The 14,394-nt window shown below is 54.7% G+C and overlaps 1 protein-coding gene across 2 annotated transcripts; it reads left to right on the top strand.

The window, feature by feature from the left end:
* Positions 1–3,502: 3,502 nt before the first annotated feature.
* Positions 3,503–13,031, top strand: ALDH3B1 (aldehyde dehydrogenase 3 family, member B1). Of its 2 annotated transcripts, XM_006860839.1 has the most exons (9): positions 3,503–3,664; positions 6,813–6,923; positions 7,036–7,156; positions 7,419–7,504; positions 7,994–8,075; positions 8,662–9,048; positions 9,457–9,623; positions 12,638–12,737; positions 12,841–13,031. In XM_006860839.1, the coding sequence occupies exons 1-9, from the start codon at positions 3,503–3,505 to the stop codon at positions 13,029–13,031; spliced, it is 1,407 nt and encodes a 468-aa protein (XP_006860901.1). The 2 variants fall into 2 exon arrangements, with proteins under 2 accessions (XP_006860901.1, XP_006860902.1); XM_006860840.1 differs by lacking the exon at positions 6,813–6,923.
* The last annotated feature ends 1,363 nt before the right edge of the window (positions 13,032–14,394 follow it).

The following is a 14,394-nucleotide window of genomic DNA, read 5'->3' as shown; positions in this document are numbered from 1 at the left end:
AAATGACTCCACTGTAATTAACAACCAGCAGAAGAATGAACGAATCTGTCTTAGAAGTGCAGCCAGAATGATCCTAGACTTTAGACTCTGAACATGAGATCAGGAAGGGTCAGTCTCTGGAGGACATCAGGCTTAATAACGTAGAGAGTCAATGGAAGACCCTCAACGAAATGGGCTGCCACAGTGGGTGCCACCATGGACTCAAACACAGCAAGGGATGTGATTATGGGGCAGAATCGAGGGGCGTTTTGTTTTGTCGTACGTAGGGTCTCTATGAGTCAGAGCCTCCTCCACAGTACTGTAATAACAAGAAAGTGGGTCACAAAGAGGCCAAGCAACCTGCCCAAGGTCTCCGAGCTAGTACAGAGACTGTGCTCCAAACCACACTATACTGAGAGGATGCACTTAGAAGGTGTAGACAAGGAAACTGAGGCAGCAAGCAGCCGAGTGGGTAGACCTTTCCCTCTGGTGAGTAGGTGGGAGCGCCCATCAGCAGGTCCCGCCTTGGGGGAGGAAGGGGATTGGGTGGCAGTTAGTTTACCTGATGCTTTGGAGCCAGTAGACCTGACCGCCAGTCTGTTCTCCCTTCCTTGGTTACACATTGCTCCCTAACCTCAGCTTCCTTGGTTACGTATAGGGGTGGGGGCTGGGACCCATGCTGCACCCCATATCGGCATACAGCCTTTAATCAGTTACCTGATTATTACGTTGGAAGGGAAATGGCTGGTCCTCCTCGACCCCCAGACTCTCCTTTTACCGTTAAATGGTTTAGCTGCTCCCACCCCACCCACCCTCACCCACAAGCCGCAGGTCCAAGCAGACACAGCTGAACAGGGGATTGAAGCTGGGCCACCTCAGTCCACTGTGGGGGCTGCACTCTGGAGACCCCTGGGGGGTGACCAGAATGATAAGAGATAGTTTCTGACTCATAGCAACCCTGTAGGATGGGAAACTGCTCACAGGGTTCTCTTAGGGAAGTAAACTACTGTATCGCTCTTCCTCAAAGTGGCTGGTGGATTTGAACCGCCAACCTCTAGATTCACAGCCCAGTGCCTAACACACTGTTACCAGGGCTCCTTATCTTGGAGACCAGGGTGATGCGTCCAGACGGGCTCTAGCTGCCCCCTCCAAGGAAGACTGACTGTGCTGTGGTGGGAGCTGGTTTTCCCTGGGAAGAAGCTGCAGCCCTGACCTCTCTGTCTCCTTCAGTGGGGACAGCAATTGTCCCCTCACTGGTTGTTGTGCAGCTAAATGAATCGGTGCAGGGGAACGGGCACAGCATGGGCATTTGATTAACATCAACCAAGATCCTCACAAATTCACACAGCATCAGGCAGATCCTAGTGGGTCCCTGGTCCAGTCCCCATCTGGAGGTCTGCAAAGGCTGCTCAACTCCCTTGTGAGAACAAAGATCCAGGGTCACTGGTCTCGAAAGAAGGCCGCCTTAGCTGCTCTGCTGGCCTGGGCCAAGCCCAGCTCTCCCCACCCCAAACAAGCAACCCCTGGGACCTCCATCCACAGTCCACAGAAGATATGGGTCCTGATGCCCTGGGGGCAGAGGCCGTCTGGCCTCAAGGCAATAAGGAGGGACTGATGAGATGTTCAGTCCAGAACCCCCACACCCTGCAGTGCTCCCCTGCCCACCACCAAGCCCACGGGTTGAGTTATGTGCCTTGCATTTTTGTGGCTTCTTTGGAGACTTTTGTGAAGTTTAGAGTCCTGGGTGGGTGTGGTCTGTGGTCAGATCCATCTGTAGAAGTTTGTGTGTGTGTGTGTGTGTGTGTGTGTGTGTGTGTGTGTAGGGGGGGATAAGAGCAGCATACAGAAAGGAGGGGGAATAAATATTTGTTCAGTACTTGGAATTTAGTGAGTACACAGCTGACTTTTGTTGTTATTAGCTGCCATGGTGTAGCCCCTGACTCTTGAGTGACGTCATACACAACAGAACGAAACATTGGCTGGTCTTGAGCGTTGTATCAGACTGCTGTGATCCACAGGGTTTCCACTGGGTGATACTGGGAAAGAGATTTTTCTTCCTAGTCTGGAAACTCCGCTGAAATCTGTTCAGCATGGGTGGTGGCTACACATTCAGTGCAGTGGCCAGGAATTGAACCTGGGTCTCCAGCATGGAAGGCGAGAAGTCTACCACTAAACCACTGCAGCCTCCAGCTGACCTTATTATTGAGCACTTACTGTATACCAGGCTCAATGCCACATGCTTCCTGAGGCATCATTGAATCCTCACAACCACAGCAGGTGTTATTAACATCCCCATGTAACAGGCAAGGAAACTGAGACACAGAGGGTGAGCCACTTGTCCAGGGTCACACAGCTGGTAAGAGGCAGAGGCAGGAGATGAGCTTAGGATGGAGATTCCAGAGAAACTAGCCCCTCTTTCTCTAGGAGTTCTGAGAATGTAGCCCCCTCTGCTCTCTCTAAAGCCACGATGTTGGGTAAGCTCTGCCCCAGCCCCTGGGAAAACTGAGGCCCCAGAGAGTAAGGAGACTTAAGGGTAGCTGGCAGCTTTGGGCACCTTGATACTGAGCACTAGGCTCAGAGTGGCAGATGTGGTCTCATCGTTGACAAACTACCCACTACCAATGAGGAAAGTGGGGTGGAGCCAAGTTGGCAAAGTGGGGCGACCACCCAGTAGAGTGGAAGGGCAGTGGAGGGGTGAGGGGAGGCAGACAGAGGTAACCAGACATTTATCCCACTATGTGAGTACATGTGTATGGGTGTGTGTATGTATCTATGTAGGGGGAAGGTAATCAGGGTGGGCATCCTGGAGGAGGCAACAACCAAGTTGAGACCCAAAGGGAAGAGGGCCAGAAGGGGAGGAGAAAGGCCTGAAAGCCCTTGACACCAGGCTGGGGAGCAAGTGCGTCAGAGCGCTTCTCGGGATTCTTCAGGTAAACATAGGGGCCCTAGGGACCGTCGTGGCCCCTGCCCTCTGCCAGGCCTGGCTCCTGACAGCTTGGAGGCTTGACTTCCCCGCCCCTGCACTGTCGCTGGGAGGCAAGTGATCCTGTCCCTGCCTGCTGGGACATCTGAACCACCAGGGGAGGCAGCTGCAAAACTCTCTTAGCCATTCTGATCTGGAAAGTTCCAAGGTGATGGCTGCGGTGGTGGTTGGTGGCATCATCCTCTTCCTTTCCCTCTGCTGGTCAGATGCCCCCTGTTTACTTAGGGCTCAGGTCTGACAGCCACCCAACTCCAAGAAGGACATGGGGGTGTCTTTGGGGTACTTGCTAGCCCATGGCTTGGGTTCACGTCTACAAGCCAGCCTCAGTGAGTGTAACCCAAGCCCACACCCACTCCCGCAGGGCCCTTCTGCCCACTGGTCAAGGGGTCTGTCATTGTGTGTCCAAGTTTCCATGTGTGTGTGGTGATGGTGATGTCTGTGGGGGAGCACAGGCAACCCCTGGACCTCGCGGGCCCCGCCCCCAAGTGATCTCTATGCATGCAGGCAGGTGGAGGCCTAATACTGTCCCCACTCGGCAGAATGGACCCCTTCGCGGACACGCTGCGACGGCTGCGGGAAACCTTCCGGTCTGGACGGACTCGAGCTGCCGAGTTCCGAGCCGCACAGCTCGAGGGCCTGGGCCGCTTCCTGCGGGACAACAAACAGCTTCTACAGGACGCGCTGGCCCAAGACCTGCACAAGGTGAGGGGGCCGGACCTGGGGGCGGGGCCTCGGTGAGGCTGGGCCTGGACGCATGGGGAATGGGTGCACAGGCCCAGAGGTGGGGTGGAGAGATAGACTAGGGCCGCTGCGTTCTCTGTGAAGGGAAGTAGAAGCCCTTCCATCCCCCTTCCTTCCTACGCCAGAACCCTCTCGCCAGCATCCATCCATCTATTCACTGAACAAACTATTTATTGTTGGGCCATGCTGAGCAAAGGCAGTTGGGACCGGGGCAGCTTGGAGGGTTGGGGCGTGTGGAGTAGAACAAGCGCTGAACTATAAAGTCGGTTTGAACCGTAAGGTCGGTGGTTCAAATTCATCATTGGCTCTTCGGAAACCCTATACAGAGTCTCAGTTGGAAGTGACTCAACAGCACTTAACAACAACAACATTGTGTGCCAGGCACTGTCTAGGCTCTGGGGACACAGCAGAGAATAGAATCAAGTTCCCAGGAAGAACAGAGCCAGGCTTTGAGTTTGGCTCCAAATAGCTCACAGGCCTGCAGTCTATGGAGTAGACTTTCTGAGGCAGTTACTAAATCTTGACATGCTACGTTGGGCAGTAGCAAGTGCCATGGATGGTTTCCCAGGGAAGCAGGGAGATGGGCCAGACTGGAGATGCTGCTTTATACGAGCAGCTCAGGGCAGGGCTCCCTGAGAAGGTGGCACCTGAGCAGAGACATGAGGCAGGGAAGTGAAGGGAGTTGTGGGACACTGGAGGAAACAGCCAAGGTCCTGAGGCAGGACTCGTCTGGAGCATTTGATCCAGGAGCCGCATGGAGACCAGCTGGGCTGGAGCACAGAGAGGGAGGCAGAAAGATGCAACAGAGGAGACTGGGGAGGTGGGCTTCACTTGGTGGATATTGTGGTCTCTGCCAGACCCTTAGGACTTAGAGACTCAGCCACCCCCAACTCTAGCAGTACCCATAGTGGACCCGCAAGAGAACTACTTCCCTATATAGCCAGACCCCCATCGCCTCAGCCAACAGGGTCCAACCACTTGGCAATCCCTAACTCCTCTTCTTGGACAAGATGTCCTCTGCCCATGTCTCAAGACCACAGTGTCCAGCGCTACCTCAAAGATACCTCACTACCTGGAACCTTCAAGAACCAGGCCTGTGGCTCTTTGCCAACCCTAAGAAGTGAATTTGGTACTTGGTTGGTAGTGTACACCCTATGGCTACAGGAGCCAAACTGTCCACCTATAGACATCCTGACCATCCGAAGCCTGTGACATGAGGCTGGTGGTATCGGGGGCCGTGTATCAGAGACACCCCGCTCCTTGGGGATGGGGTTGCGAGCTTCCTGGTACTGCTTGATCCCTCTCACCATGCCACGGGCCTTTTGTTGACCAGGAAATCCATGCCTGGGGTCCTCCTTCTGTCTCCCCACAAATGCCCCAAGTTATCGGGCACTCACTGTACCCCTATCCTAGTGTTCTTGCCACTTCCCACCTACCGGCCCCTCCTCCACTGCAGGACCAGACTGGACAGTTTATCTGGTCTTTTTACTCCCGTCAGCTCAGATTTCACCTCCTGTCCACCCAACTGGGATATAAGTATCCTGCCAACCCAAGAAACTGGGGGCCCCACAAAGGGAGCAGTAGCCCAGAAAATTCCATCCCGTCCCTCCCTCTGGCAGCAGACAGAATCTGCCCAGTACCATCATGTAGTATCTCATTTCACCCCAACAGTTCTTCCAACAGGGGACAGCCACCATCCCCAGCAATCCCCCAGTGAGGCTCAGAGAGGGAAGGCTCCTGCCCAAGGGCACACAGCCAGTAAGAGCAGAGCCAGCATTTGAGTCTGGCTGAAAATAACCCACATTTCCACAACCACAGCCTTCAACCGGGCCCAGACCTTTCCATACACGCTGCCCAAACCTCAGCCAGATTAGGGGTAATTTACCAGGTAAACTCGGCTTAACTCCAAGAAGTACTGGGTAAGTGTGGTTTCTTCCTCCCCTATTCCAGCACTCCTAGGGTGGGGCAAGGGGAGCTTGCACTGTGACAGCGATATCTGAAGCAGGAAGATAGCTACCCTGTCTGTGGTCTCCAGCTGCCTGTGGCCCACTGGTGGCCACTTCTCCCTGGTTGAGGTGGGGCCAGGCAGGGCTCTCACAGAGAGCAGAACAATGTCCCTGTTGACTTTGCCTCCTTCTCACACCTGCTCTAGAAGCCTGACAGTGATCCCTGACCCCTGACTGCAGCCATGATGCTTGCCCGTGTGGCTGCCCTCAGCAGACCACCCAGCACATAGCCTGAGTCCCATCCTGTCCCTGCTCCGCCTGACCTGCCTGGTCCCATCACCTCTCACTCTTAGCTCCTTGCTAATCGGGAGCACAGCAAACTCATGGCCACCCCAGGGCCTTTGCACCAGCCAGACCTTCTGCCAGGAATGCTCGGTCTCCACGTGTCCACCCATGAGCTCCCCTGCTTCCTTCCTCCAGATCTCTGCTCAAATGTTACCTCAGCCAGAGGCCCACATCGACCACCTTGTACAAAATAGAGCAAGTACAAACACATGTACACTCTGTCACACACGTATGCACACAGCATACACACACATGCTTCCTCCAGATCTCTGCTCAAATGTTACCTCAGCCAGAGGCCCACATCGACCACCTTGTACAAAATAGAGCAAGTACACACACAGGTACACTCCATCACACACGTATGCACACAGCATACACACACATGCTCCCATACTCAAGCATTCACTCACACAATCCACTCATGACACATGCACACGTGTGCACACACATACACACTGACACTCCTGCACACACACACTTGCACACATATGTACACTCACACATACCTGTGTGCTCACACATGAGTCCTCCTGCACACACTCACACCCACCATCCAGACATCGACACACACACACACACACACACACACACACACACACACACACACACACGGCACTAAGCTTTCTAACCATTGTGCCTGTTTCCCCACAACACCACCCCCTGGGGCAGGCGTTTCCATCTGTGTGGGTCTCAAGCCCAGCACCTGTTCACAGTAGGTCCTCAGCGAACACCATGTGAATGAACCAGTGCCCAGAGCTGGGTTGGAGGAATTGCACGCTCCCCAGGCCCTCCCCTCAATACCCTGCCCCTTCCTACAGTCGGCCTTTGAGTCGGAGCTGTCTGAGATCCGAATCAGTCAGGACGAGATTAAGCTGGCTCTCAGGAACCTTCGGGCCTGGATGAAGGATGAGAAAGTGCCCAAAAACCTGGTGAGTGAGGAAGAGGCTTCAGGATTCTGTTCACTCCTTCCTGGGCCTCCCTCAGGGAAGGGGGCTGCTCCTCCCCACTCATCACTGTCTCCGCCCACCACCCCCGGCCCAGGCCACCCAGCTGGATTCGGCCTTCATCCGTAAGGAGCCCTTCGGCCTGGTCCTCATCATCGCCCCTTGGAACTACCCCGTGAACCTGACGCTGGTGCCCCTGGTGGGTGCCCTGGCCGCAGGTGAGCAGTGGACCTCCCTTCCCAGACAGGGCCAACGAGAAAGCGGGAGCTGGCACCAGGTGACAGAGAAGACTGGAGCCCACTCCCAGGCTGTGTGGCCTTGGGCCTGCTCCTTTGCCCTCTGAACCAGTTTCCTCATCTGAGCCTACGATGAGGCTGGCACCTGCCCTGCAGGTGGGAGACTAAATGAAGTGGCTCAAGGGTCCCAGAAGGTCTAGACCCTCTTCTCTCACCCCTCCTCCCACCCTGTCTGCCCCTGCAGGGAATTGTGTGGTGCTGAAGCCCTCAGAGGTTAGCAAGAGTGTTGAAAAGGTCCTGGCTGAGGTGTTGCCCCAATACCTGGACCAGGTGAGCAGGGTCTGGCAGACTAGAGCAGTCCTGGGTGGCCCCCACTCTACTGGGGTCAGGTAGGGGAAGGACAGAACCTGTTAGTCAGACCCAATTTCAACATCAATTTCATGGTCTCCCAAACTGGACAGCCCTGGCCAAAGCCTGAGTTTCCCTGTGAGTAAATCACAGCTGGTCATCACAGGTGTACTCTAAGGAGTCCCCAAGGTCCCCTGCCCCCCTGGGCTCCTTACACTGAGTTGACCCTGCTGACCCTGGCCTCAGTCCTCCAGCCAACCACAGCCACACACCTGCTGGGTGGGGACTCAAGGGTTGTCCCTGCCCAGCAGCCTTGGGAGTTCCCACTGCCCACCCCCTCCATGCCTGGCCACTTAGAACCCTGGCAGCTCTGGGTCAGAGCAGGCAAGGAGAGTAGAGGCCAGGCTGTGGCGAGCAGCTTTGGGGGTCGCCAGTGTGGGGTCCTATGGGGTCACTGCTACTTCCTTGCAGAGCTGCTTCTCCGTGGTACTGGGCGGACCCGAGGATATGGGGAAGGTGCTGGAGAACAAGTTTGACTACATCTTCTTCACAGGTGAGTTCCGCACCACCCTGCCAGTCAGCAGGAGATGGCTGTCCAGAGAGAACCCTAGGAGCACCCAGATCTGAGATAGGTCAGAGAGAGAACAAGGCAGAAAGAGGACAGGGTGGGTACCCAGGCAGGCTGGCCGGTGCCCCGGGGAGGCCTCCGAGAAAGGCTGAGTGAGTCCTTTCTTGGGCCACTGGTCTAGGCCCACCCACCACAGTTCTAAAATCCTCTTGACTCTTGCTGCACCCCACTGCCCCCAGTCCTCCCTTAAGGGGACAGAGGGAAGAATGGTCCTGCCCAGGCCTCAGGCAGCCAGCCAGCATGGATATTCTAGAGGAGGTGACAGATAAGGCCAAGGAGGCAGGAGGTCTCCAGGAGAGAAAGCAGAGGCTCCTCCTCCCTTTGCAGCAGGACAAACGCTGTCTTTGCCTTCCTCTTCCCAGATGAGAACCCCAAAAAATGCAATATCCCTGGCTGATGAGAGACAACATGGGGGCGGGGGTTGGAGATTCCTAGAGGGGACCCTAGTCTGACCTTCACCATCAGATCCCCAGGTTGTGGTGAAGGGCCACTCTGGTTTCATTTCGTTCAGGGAGCCCTCGCGTGGGCAAGATTGTCATGACCGCCGCGGCCAAGCACCTGACTCCCATCACGCTGGAGCTGGGGGGCAAGAACCCTTGCTATGTGGACGACAACTGCGACCCTCAGACCGTGGCCAACCGCGTGGTCTGGTTCCGATACTTCAACGCCGGTCAGACCTGTGTGGCCCCTGACTACGTCCTGTGCAGCCGCGAGACGCAGGAGCGACTACTGCCCGCTATTCAGAGCGCCATTACCCGCTTCTATGGGGATGACCCCAAAGGCTCCCCCAGCCTGGGCCGCATCATTGGGGAGAAGCAATTCCACCGGCTGCAGGGCCTGCTGAGCTGTGGGCGCGTGGCCATCGGTGGCCAGAGCGACGAGAGTGAGCGATATATCGGTGAGTCCGCCATGGCGGTCTGGGAGGCAGGGGGAGACATGGGTGCAGATGGACGGAAGGTCACAGACTGGCTCAGAGAATCCAGGGGCGCAGGGGTCTAGAAGGATGCAGGGATGGGTACAAGCTCTGGGTGCCCTTCTGCACTGGGCCAACCCCACTCCCAGTTCTGACCCAACACCACCCTGAGCACCTGCTGCTCTGGGTGACAGGGCCCTCTGCCCCCAACTCTGACACTGTCACCAAGTCTGTCTCCCAGGAGACTGAGGCTGCCCTGGGCCCAGCCAGGCTGGGAGCCCACCCCCTGCTCCTCCTTGGAGCATCCCTCGGCTTCCTGGGTGCCCGAGCCCCCACTGGCCCTAGCTCACAGCAGGAGGGTCTGGGGCCCGGGCTGAGTGTGTTGTGCCACAGCCCCCACAGTGCTGGTGGACGTACAGGAGACAGAGCCAGTGATGCAGGAGGAAATCTTCGGGCCCATCCTGCCCATCGTGACCGTGAGGGGCCTGGACGAGGCTGTGGACTTCATCACCCGGCGCGAGAAGCCCCTGGCACTTTATGCCTTCTCCAACAGCAGCCAGGTGTGGCCAGGGCGGGGGCGACAGGGGCCAAGAGGGGTGAGGACAGGAACCACCCTGGGAGTCATGACTATAGTGCTGACCACAGGGACCAGCGTGCCCAGCACAGAGCACCTGACTGAGGGGTCCGCCCAGGAGCAGCCTACCAGCTGTCTGCCTTGGATGGGAGAAGAGGTGGTGCCCCCTCCTAACAGGCCTGCCCAGAGAGGCCTTTTCCTGCACCGTATAAGGATTCAACCTGGGGAGCAGCGTCCCTGCATGGGTTGGGGCACAGCCTGGTACTGAGTGCGAAAGATGTGGCAGTCTGCCACAGTGAAGAGTCTGACCTTGGAAACCCTAGGGACAGTCCTAATCTGTCCTCTAGGGTCACTATGAGTTGGACAAAAATGGGAAGAGGACATAACCTTGGAGCATTTGTGAAACTGAGAAGCCCACCGTGGCATGTGTTCACTGACAAAACTCTGTTTTATTGGGGTTTCACCTGTTTTTCTGTTAACATCCCCTCTGTGTTCCCTCAGATCTGTGGCAGCCTACAGTGTCCCCTCTTGACTTTTCTGTCTTTGTTTTCATAGGCTTGAGAGAATAGCAGAGTTGTAAGGTCCGCCTTTTCACTACGTGGCTTGTCTATGACATCCACACACAACGGTGCCGCTCACCTTAGTCATGTGGTTAGGGGGTTGTCTGCAGGTGCCTGTTTTTCTCTTCCCTTCCTCTCTTCTCGAAAGGAGACCTGGTTGTGCTGTGGGTTAGGTGTTGAGCTGCTAGTCCGGGAAGCCCTAAGGGGCAGGTTCTGCTCTGTAAGTCTAGCCCACCCTCAATGGGAGGATGAGTGGTTAGGCTCCACCTCCTAGAGAGAAGAATGTCTGCAGCTATTATTTGGAATTCTGTAAGAAAACTTTGTCTTCTCATTCATTTATATTAGTGTGGACTCAGGTACGGGAGGATCTCATTTTATTTATATTAACGTGGACTCAGGTACGGGAGGACCTCGTTTTATTTATATTAGTGTGGACTCAGGTACGGGAGGATCTTGTTTTATTTATGTTAACATGGACTCAGGTACGGGCAGATCTCGTTTTATTGTACTTCACAGATAGTGTTTTTTACCAACTGAAGGTTTGTGGCAACCCCGAGTCGACCAAGTGTGTCGGCGCTGTGCTCACTTCAGGTCTCTGCATCATCTTTTGGTCATTCTCATATGGTTTCAACCTTTTTGTATCCTGCTACTTTCTGCTTCCGTAAAGATGTACGGCCTCGGAAACCCTGTACAGGGTCGCTATGAGTCGGAACCGACTCCACGGCACATAAACAACAACAACAACCGTACACTTAGAGAGTCCTGGTGTGGCGCTGTGGGCTAATGCGTCAGACTGCAAAGTCGTTTGCACTGCAAGGTCGGTGGGTCAAGCTCACCAACTGCTCCTTGGAAATTGTATACAGGGTCACTATGGGTAGGAATCGACTCAACGGCACTTAACAACAACAACAACCGCACATTTACTGGAGTCCTGGTATGGTACGGTAGGACAAACACTGGACCACAAGTCAGCTTGAACTGCAAGGACTGTGGTTCAAACTTACCAGCTGCTCCTCGGAAACCCTGTACAAGGTCACTATGAGTCGGAACTGACTCTATGGTACTTAACTGCACATTGGTTAGACTACAGTCGAGGGTCAACATCACTTTTATTTGGGAAACCAAAAAATGCGTGTGACTTGCTTTACTGTGGTGGCCTGGAACTGAACTCCAAGGTGTGCCTGTGTGTTTATTTAAGTCTACAGCTTCTAATCTGACGACACTGATTTTGTGGCTCTAATTGCTTCAGCTCTGGCCACCGGGAGCTCTTCCAACTTGGCTCCTGTCATCAGACACACCTGTCCTTTTGTTTTCCAGCCACTTCCTTGGTTTTTGTTTTATAAGGTGCTGCAGGCTCATCTTGCATTTTTCTGCCCTGGTCCCAGAATCAGACATTGTTCTGGATAGTTGTGGTTTGAGAAAACTCTACACAGGTGTTTTTTAGAAGCAAGGTCATCTGGCATAGAAATCTTTGAATTTTTCTGACCATCTTCCCTGGTCCCCATACACACACATGCACACACACACACACACACCTAAAACACGAGCCTGTGTCTCCTGCCCTTGGTATGTGTGTTTTCTAATCCACCTTTTACAGCTGTTGAGTCTCACAGCGGTTCAGTAGTGTTTATCATCTAAACCAGCTGATTCCAACTCAAAGCAATTCCTGTGTGACATGCTGGTTTTTCAGAGGTAGATTGCCTGGCATTTCTTCCAAGGTGTCCCCAAACCTTTCAGTGAGCAGTGGAGCATTTTAACCGTTTTCATTGCCCAGAGACTCCATTGATCATCTACTGATCTTGTTGTCCCTTTCATCCTTCAGATTAACCTAGAGATCTAAGAGGAAGGTCTTCTATTAAGTCAAGCAAGGGCCAAGTACATGTTCCTAAAGACTGGCGACATTACCATGCCTGAATGTTGTCCCTGGCACCCACTGCCAATAGTGCATCCCACCAGGCCCCCGATTTCTCTAGACTTGGATCTGAGGCTCTTCCAGGTTTCTAGAGTGCCTCCCCTCGGCCAGACCCCCACCCCTGCCTGGGATGCTTGCTCTCCTGTCTTTGCCTGAATAACTCCGGCCCCTCCCTGGAGACTTGGCAGATTGATCCCTCCCATGGGGCCCCTCCCTATCACTGCTCTGCTGGGCTCGTGCCATCTCCTGGGCTGGAGGTTGGACCACACAGGAGTAGAGATTTAGGGGAGCCTCAACGCTGGTAGTCCTGTTGTGGTGCTGTGGGTTAATGTGCTGGACTGCAAAGTCGGTGTGAACTTCAAAGTCAGCGGTTCAAGCCCACCAGCCAGTCCTTGGAAACCTTGTACAGGGTAGCTACGAGTCGGAATCAATTCCACGGCACTTAACAACAACTCTGGGAGACAAGATCTCCAGAAGTGAGTTCCCTGGGGAACAGAGCGCCTCAGTCTCCTTGCTTCTTCTCACCAGGTGGTAAAACAGGTGCTGGCGGGGACTAGCAGTGGTGGCTTCTGTGGGAACGACGGCTTTATGCACATGGCGCTCTCTAGCCTGCCCTTTGGAGGAGTGGGTAAGTGTCATCCATCTTGTCCCTTATTTGCAATAGTGTCACTTGAATATGGTGGGGTCTGAGCGTGGGCTTAGCTGCCCAAGATGGACCTGACTCCATGCAGGTGCCAGTGGGATGGGCAGGTACCACGGCAAGTTCTCCTTTGACACCTTCTCCCACCACCGCGCCTGCCTGCTGCGCCCACCTGGCCTGGAGAAAATCTACTCCCTTCGATACCCTCCCTACTCACCCCGCAACCTGAGATTACTGCTGATGGCTATGGAGACCCGGAGCTGCAGCTGCACCCTGCTCTGATCCCACCCCAGCACGAGGCCCTGGCATATATGGAGCTGGGCGAGCCCGGGGTGCCCGGACGAGGAAATCAGGCTCTGCTAAGATTATAACTGCTTCCTTCCTCCCCACCCCAGCCTCCTCCCTCAGCTGCCCTCCTGTGAGAACAGGGCAGATGGACACAGACAGGCACCCACTTTCCTGGTGGGGGCAGCAGAGAGGTCCTAGAATCTGTCTGGTTCAGGCTGCACCCTGGAGGAACTGTTGCAACCTCTGAGCCTCAGTTTCTCCATCTGTAAGTGGAGGTGATTTAACAGCACCATCATCCCCTGAGACTGTTTCAAGGATTAAATTTGAGGACATCATAAAACCAAAACCAAATAAAAACTCAAACTCACTGTCATCTAATCTTTTCCCAGGCTGCCATTTTTATAGACGCAGATTTCCACATCTTTCTTCCTTGGAGCCCTTGGTGGGTTTGAACTGCTGACCTTTTGGTTAGTAGCTGAGCGCCTCAAGAGGCAGCATCAGGCTTTAATATAGACAAATGCTGACTGGTGCTCCAGGTGTCTTGTCTCACCTAGGTGGGCAAGGGTGCTTCCTCCTCCCTGGTCAGGTCACCTGATACCACTCCCACCAAAGTCCCCTCTCCCCCAGCCCACCTCTTTCCTCTCTCACTGCCTCCCCATGTGGCCCTTGCCACCTTACTGCCACCATGACCCACACTGGACCCTTGTTCCTGGGGCCCCCCAACCATGAAATGTTCCCCTGGTCACTCGGCCACTCCCCTGCACACTCATTGCAGCCCCACAGAACAGGGTAGAAGTACCCCGGACGATTTTCAATCGTAAATCTTTATGGAAGCAAACTGCACATCTTTCTCCTGAGGAGCCACTGGTGGGTCCAGTTCCCAGCCCAAACGCTTAACCCACGGTACCACCAGCACTCCACAGCCATCCATGCCCAAGAAGAAAACCCCCTAGCTGCCTCCCACATCCTGATACTTCCAAATCGTCACAGGATTTCCAGCCCTCACATTCACCACCCATCACCTTATTTTCATCCCGCTTCTTCCCAGACCTGGTATGGCGCTGTGGGTTAATGCAATGGAATGCAAAGTTGGCTTGAAACTCAAAGTCAGCTGTTCGAGCTCGCCCAACACTCCTCGGAAACCCTATATAGGGTCACTATGGGATCAACAGTGTCCTCCCAGACACTCAGAGCTTCTCCGATCCCAACCCCTTCTATGACTCCAGTGGTCCCTACCCAGCCACCGCCCCTCACTCCACACCCCAGCCTATCCGTGTCCTCCTCTCCTAAGGATTTCAGACTTCCCTGCCCTTCTTGGCCTGCCCAACGCCAGCCCAGTCAGCTTGGCGACGCCTCC

This window comes from Chrysochloris asiatica, unplaced genomic scaffold (genome assembly GCF_000296735.1).
Source record: "Chrysochloris asiatica unplaced genomic scaffold, ChrAsi1.0 scaffold00040, whole genome shotgun sequence".
NCBI classification, from domain to species: domain Eukaryota; kingdom Metazoa; phylum Chordata; class Mammalia; order Afrosoricida; family Chrysochloridae; genus Chrysochloris; species Chrysochloris asiatica.
The sequence above is the reverse complement of the archived record's forward strand: the minus strand, read 5'-3'. Positions and strand labels throughout refer to the sequence as shown.

What these genes read in the sequence shown, in the direction of transcription:
- ALDH3B1 (XM_006860839.1), top strand. Translation starts at nt 3,503, where the DNA reads ATGGACCCCTTCGCGGACACGCTGCGACGGCTGCGGGAAACCTTCCGG. An exon ending in TGCCCCAATACCTGGACCAG is followed by an intron (nt 7,505 to 7,993) that starts GTGAGCAGGGTC and finishes ACTTCCTTGCAG; the next exon opens with AGCTGCTTCTCCGTGGTACT. An exon ending in CGAGAGTGAGCGATATATCG is followed by an intron (nt 9,049 to 9,456) that starts GTGAGTCCGCCA and finishes GTTGTGCCACAG; the next exon opens with CCCCCACAGTGCTGGTGGAC.